The sequence below is a fragment of the Sebastes umbrosus genome, chromosome 14 (genome assembly GCF_015220745.1).
Source record: "Sebastes umbrosus isolate fSebUmb1 chromosome 14, fSebUmb1.pri, whole genome shotgun sequence".
NCBI lineage: Eukaryota > Metazoa > Chordata > Actinopteri > Perciformes > Sebastidae > Sebastes > Sebastes umbrosus.
Window position 1 is genome coordinate 8,802,870 of NC_051282.1, and position 6,781 is coordinate 8,809,650.

General features: G+C 40.4%; 1 protein-coding gene across 1 annotated transcript in view; it reads left to right on the forward strand.

The window, feature by feature from the left end:
- The window catches only part of arhgdig (Rho GDP dissociation inhibitor (GDI) gamma), a 31,657-nt gene extending 24,876 nt beyond the window's left edge, over positions 1–6,781 (forward strand). Inside the window, exons 4-6 of the mRNA XM_037793633.1 lie at positions 147–223; positions 4,289–4,352; positions 5,894–6,781. Coding sequence (XP_037649561.1) covers positions 147–223; positions 4,289–4,352; positions 5,894–6,093 — 341 coding nt within the window. The 3' untranslated portion in view covers positions 6,094–6,781. The remainder of the gene's footprint in view (positions 1–146; positions 224–4,288; positions 4,353–5,893) is intronic.

Sequence of the window (6,781 nt, forward strand, 5' to 3'; positions counted from 1 at the left end):
TACATTTCCAGATGTTTATTCTACTACAATTCTGCTTTCTTTATGTGTAAATCAGCAGCAGTGTGATCACATAGTGAGTCATTCTGAGATGCTGTAGCAGGTGATGTCACACGAGTCATGATGTTTCATTGTTGTTGTTTGTGCAGGAGACCTGGACGCTCTGAAGGAGAAGACCTTCACCCTAAAGGAAGGAATGATGTTCAAACTAAAGATACACTTCAAGGTAAGATGCAGAAGGATAGATGTGGTCACACAGAGGTCTATTAACGATGGAGAGATTTCCAGTACATTATGGATGGATTAAAGTTTGTATGTATGAAATGAACAAACAGATGATCAGGTATTTACTGTAAGTGATGAAGAGATAGAGACCGTGCTGAGCAAGCCACCGTGTACTATACGATCAAACCATAATATCAAACAGGACCATTATCATATTTAATGAGTCCTTTCATTTTATAGTGCCAGTAAGGATTAATGCTAGAGAGGCAACCTTCTTTCTTTTAACGTCAGTAAAGTTTCTCAAGTCGGACTATTGATTATGTTTTAGATTGCTAAAATTAGGAAGTCATCACTTTTAATACTTTGATAGTATTGATATCCATGCTAGCGGGATGACAATGTCAGTTGGTTGGTCCACCTCTTTCCTCCGGACTGAAATATCTCAACAACTATTGTATGGATTGAGATGAAATTTGTACAGACATTCACGGCCCCCCGAGGATGAGGCCTACTGACTTTAGTGATCCCCTGACTTTCCTTTAAATTTGGTACCGATGTGAATTTTCCTCTTGTTTCACATTTGTAGTATTCAGTTAAATTTCTCGAACTATTGGATGGATTGCCAGGAAATTTCGTATTGACATTCAAGATCCCTTCAGGATTAATATGAATTACTTTGATGATCCCCAGACATTTCCTTTAGCGCCATCAGATCCTCAGGTCGAAATTGTATTTTGTCTAATTATTTGGTTTACTGTGCATCATAAGGCTGTCCCGAATACCATTATTTGGGCTTCGAAGCTTTGTTGAGAAATATTCAAAGGTATTCGATGCTTCAAGGAGCATTGCGGTGGGGCTGACAAGCTGACATGTTCTTCTGTCTGTCTGTCTCCATCCCCCCGTTTCAGTGCCATTGCCGCACTACTGCACACACCTCTACACACAACAAAACAACAAAATAATTAATGTTGAATATGAATAATGAATTATGTTGAGGAATTTTTCCTTATTTCATGGGCTATTTTGGGATTTATACATTATTATTACATAGTTGTATATAAAATATATATTTTTTTTAATTCAAAATTTGTAAAAAAAAAAATGTAAACAAAGCATTCGAATAGTGATTTGGAGGTTGAATACCATGGCAGCGGTCGAAGCTTCCAAGCAATCAGGTCAGCCCTAGTGCATCCTCAGCTGGAGTTTGTGTTAAGTGCTACTTAGCTGAATGTTAGCATGCAAGCTCGCTTGTTATGTTAGTTCCAACTAAAAGAAAAGAAGAAAAGAGTAAAAATCCAGAACAGTACTTTGCACAACAACAGTGAGGACCGGGTTGGTATCACCACTACTCCTGTTTGCTGCCCTGGGTGCTTCATTTTTGTCCAAAAGACTCACCAAAGTGATCAACCATCATGTTCTCATCCCAACTCGTCACATACTGACACTTTGTCAGACCCCGGTCGCAGTAAACACATGCTTAATGTTGTTGATTAAACAAAATCACTTGCTTAGGTTTAGGCAACAAAACCACTTAGGTTCAAAAAACACAACTTGTTTGGTTTTAAAATGACTAGGTTTGTACATTGAAAATGTGACTGGACGTTGTGTACACGGGACACAAACGAACAGCTGATTGTAACGTGAAAGTCAAACTTAACACACGGGACACGAACAGCGGCCTCCTGGATGAAAGTCTTGTGTTTGTTGGACCCATCTACCTCACCACCTGGCCAACCTTAGTGCGTCTTTTTGCTCTTTGAACTACGTCACCACACTCCCGGTGCACTTTCCCCGTGCGGTATCACACTCCGAGGGGTGTGACAAAGCGTCGGTATTTGATGCCCTGTGAATGAAAACGGGCTGGATCAACAAGTTGTCGACAGATTGAGTTACACTCTCATTTTGTCATAGACAACTGCCCCAGATCCCTCCCAGTTCAACTTTAATATATTAGCACAACTGCTACTTTCTGGAGAAATCAGCGATAGCTGCAATGACTGCGGTTGGTTTCCTCTTTCTTCTCCTCTCAATCATTTTCCATTAACTGTTCCCTCTAATGCCACTCTCCCACCCTCTCCACTAATGTCTGTTTTTTCCTCTTCCTTTCATCACCTTTTTTTTGTCTTTCTCTTGCTTCATCTTCTCTGTTCTCTTCTTCTTCTTCTTCTCTCCTTGCCCCGTCGTCACTTGTCGACCTCCTCACCTCCTCACTTCCTCACACCTTCATCCTCTTCCCTCTCCTTCCCTGCTCTGTTACAAATAAACCCATCAGCACTCCTGTAAACACACAGCAGCTATTTTCCCAAGCAGCATCCTCATGTCCACTATAAATAAATACAGACTGGGGACCTTGAAATATTTGCCCAGTTAGCCACATGCAGGAATAAAAAAAAAAAAAATGCACCAACAAACAACAAGATCAATCCAGGAACTACATTCGATTCAGCAGCAGCTGTTACTGGTTGTTCATCATATCTCTAAAATTCAGTAGTGCTGCTGGAAAACACTCACAAGCTGAATACCAGATCATCTATTGTCTCCTCTAATGGTCTGAGAGAGATTCAGGCTGTGGGAAGTATTCCTGTACTGGATAGAACTAAGACTAAGGATAGGACACTAAAATCTGGGGGTGAATGATGCTAAAACAAAAGAGGATTTGATCAAAAATTAGAAAAGATGAGAAGGTGTGAGTTTTATTTGGCGTAAATAGAAATGTAGATGTAGTGGCTAATTGTCCGTATGATGCACAGTTTTTTGTTGAAGTGGAGACTTGGCCCTGAGGGGAGATGTGCTGAGAATGTGAGTGACTCAGTGACTGACTGCTCTGCTGTGAGGACACCTGCTGGACAAATGGCTTCACCGCAGCTTCACCCACAACACAAAAGCTCATTGGTCTGTGTGTGCATTTTGCCTGACATGCATGGAAATCAATATTTGGTGTCAATATAGATGACTTTTATTTATTTTTTTATTAGAAATTTAAAAACATGCACCCTAAAAGGTAGGGCTGACCCAAATGCTTCGAAGCTTCGACCATTGGTATTGGTATTCAACCTCCAAATCACTACTTGAATGCTTTGTTTTTTATTTATTTATTTATATATATATAAATATGTAATAATAATGTGTACATTCCCAAATACTCCATGAAATAAGGAATAATCCCACAACATTATTCATTACTCAAATTCAACATGAATTATTATTAGTTATTCTCAGATGGATATCGCTGTTTGTTGTGTATAGAGGTGTGTGTGTGTACAGTAGTATAGCAGCGGTGCTGCCCCCGGTACTGAAATGGAGGAGATGGAGACAGACAGACAGAAGAACATGTCAGCCTGCTGCGCTCCACCCCGCCGTGAATCTTCGAATATTACTCAGCGAAGCTTCGAAGCCCAAAAAATGGTATTCGGGACAGCCCTACTAAAAGGTTACCTGCAACTGAAAAATGTTGCATTATGGGAAATGTAGCATCCACTGTTTTTGGAGCTTGACCAAGCTCCCAGGAAGAGCACCGGGCTGTGAGGCAAATTTTCGTAGTGGCCAAATGGTGTACTTACATTGGGAAAGAGACGTCCATAAATCAGCAGATATTTTTTTTTTTGTTGAAGTATGAACACTAGAATAGCCCTTATTTAAATCATTAGGTCCTAAAAGTTGTAAAATGCATTAATAGCCGAACCCAGAGTTATTTTCCTTCCTCCGTTCATGTGAATGAGACCCAGGAGTTAAAGGAAACGCTACTGCGCCTGCTCTACGGGCCCAATGGATGTGGAAGATCGCCGGATGATGCGGGTACTTTATCACTCGGCAGTCGAGCCATTTTGGCTTCAAGCTCCACTGAGCGACTCCCATAGGAATGAACGAGAGCCCTCTTCGAACGCTGTATCCAGTTCTTTTAATACATCCATGAGCTTGACCCACACTACGAACTAAAAGTCAAAGAGGAACAATGAAACACATAACGGGCTGATAACTTCATGTCACTCTAGGTTTATAATAATTTTGGGGTGCGGGTTTTGGCAGACAAGATTTGGAGATTTGATGAAATTGTGTGTGTCTGCAGGTGAACAGAGAAATCGTCGCTGGCTTGCGGTACCATCATGTGTTATCCAGAAAAGAAATAACAGGTAAGGTCAATTCAGCCAACATATGCCAAATAAACTGCACCCTGTTAAGATCCTATAATACAAGACTACCCATTTAGTTTTATCAATGATGCAGATCATAAAATGACAAGAAGACATGAAGCAACTGAACATCAATCAGTGTTCATGTTTGTCATTTATGGCCTGCAGTTTGACCAAATACACTTCAGAACAGATCATTTAATGTGACTAAGCATCCATCATGTGTGCTATTGCAGCATGAACATGCAGTTATTGCAATGGATGAAAAAAAGTTGTCATTATGTTCCCATTTATGTCCCCATTTATACTTAAAAATGTGCCATTTATCCCACATGAGACTGAGTGTACATTTAGCATTTGCATCCTATTTTTCCCAGTAGGAAGATGAGTTTTTAACAAGAAAGTGTACATGAATGAAAGTACACATGTACACACACTATGTTATAAAATTACAAACAAAATAAATGCCATGCAAAAAGGTGGTGTAACATCATGCATCAAATGCAAACAATATGCTAAAGCTACCCTATTCTGAATAATACATATTGATTCAGCTAATGTATTATTCATCATGACCAATGATATGTTAGCAATATGTGTTCCCACTAGGGCTGTCAATCGATTAAAATGGTTAATCGCAAATTAATCAAATTTTTTATTAGTTCAAAATGTACTTTAAAGGGAGATTTGTTAAGTATTTAATACTCTTATCGACATGGGAGTGGGCAAATATGCTGCTTTATGCAAATGTATGTATATATTTATTATTGGAAATCAATTAACAAATCAAAGCAATGACAAAAATTGTCCAGGAACCCTCACAGGTACTGCGTTTAGCATAAAAAATATGCTCAAATCATAACATGGCAAACTGCAGCCCAACAGGCAACAACAGCTGTCAGTGTGTCAGTGTGCTGACTTGACTATGACTTGCCCCAAACTGCATGTGATTATCATAAAGTGGGCATGTCTGTAAAGGGGAGACTCGTGGGTACCCATAGAACCCATTTTCATTCACATATCTTGAGGTCAGAGGTCAAGGGACCCCATTGAAAATGGACATGACAGTTTTTCCTCGCCAAAATTTAGCATAAGTTTGGAGCATTATTTTGCCTCCTTCCTGACAAGCTACAACCTAAAAAGCGCAAGTTGTGTTAATATGTTAAAGAAATTAGTGGCGTTAAAACTAATTTGCGTTAACACGTTATTATCGCGTTAACTTTGAGTTCCCACCTTTTTTTCTGTACTACTGTCATCCAGGATCGACTCCTAACAAACTACATATGATATCTCCAGAGCGCTCTTAAATTTAAGAACATTTTTAAGTAGTAAGATAAACAGCTTTTGTTTTCAAGTTTGCAGTTTGAGAAGGATTTGTAGCGAATACATGCAGAGCAATAAGCGATTTTTTTGTAACAGTTTGTAGTTTTCATCCCCAACCGACACTGACTCAAATGACATCACTTGAGGCAATTTATTAGACTTCACACAGCTCCCTCTGGAGCCACAAACGTTCGTGTCCATTTTGTATCTTCCTGCAGTGGACAAGGTGACGCACATGGTGGGAAGTTACGGCCCAAAGCCAGAGGAGCAGGAGTTTATATGCCCGGTTGATGAGGCGCCCAAAGGCATGATGTCACGCGGCAACTATCAGGTCAAGTCCCGCTTAGTTGACGACGACAAGAATGTCTGCTTGGAGTGGGAGTGGAACTTCGACCTCAAGAAGGACTGGGATGAATAGAGGGAGATGATGCTACCTTTCCCGTCTTTCGCTCCTGTTCTTCACCTCCCTCTTTTCCTTCCCCTTTCACCCTCCTCCCTCTCGTCCTGAGAGAGCAGCCTTGCAGCGGTCCAAGACAGGAAGCTCTACTTCTTCTCCTCCTCCTCTTCTTGTCCTCTTCTACTTTTCTTCTTTGTCTGTTTAATGCAGGGATCCCTCTCTCTCTCTCTGCCTTCTTTCCCTGCATTTATATTTTTCTTCCAGATTCTTCTACAACTATTTCCCAGAGTGTCCACGTGACGAAGCTTTTGGGTCTCCCTTTCCTTTTACTTTCACTTTCCTTTCTCCCACCCTGCCTCCATAACTGCTTGAGTGGGGGTCTGCAAAAGCAGTCAGTTTGTGGCACAAAGGGAATATAATATAGAGGCTATACATACATAATAACGCATAATTATAAACAATGAATATCTGTCAAACAGACATCCCCAAAGAGAAGAGATGAAATATGTAAATACAGTGCATTTGGATGTTCAGTAGGAATTATTCTGGATTCGCACATCAGAAAGTGGTTAAATTTACCAAAAAAAGAGAGTTAAAGCGGGCGCAGAGGGGGAAAAGATACTGTGTTAGATGCAGGTCATGGAGGCCTTAAAACCCTTAGGGAACAAACATGTTCCACGCAACTCTCCATTCGGACAGGAATGCAATT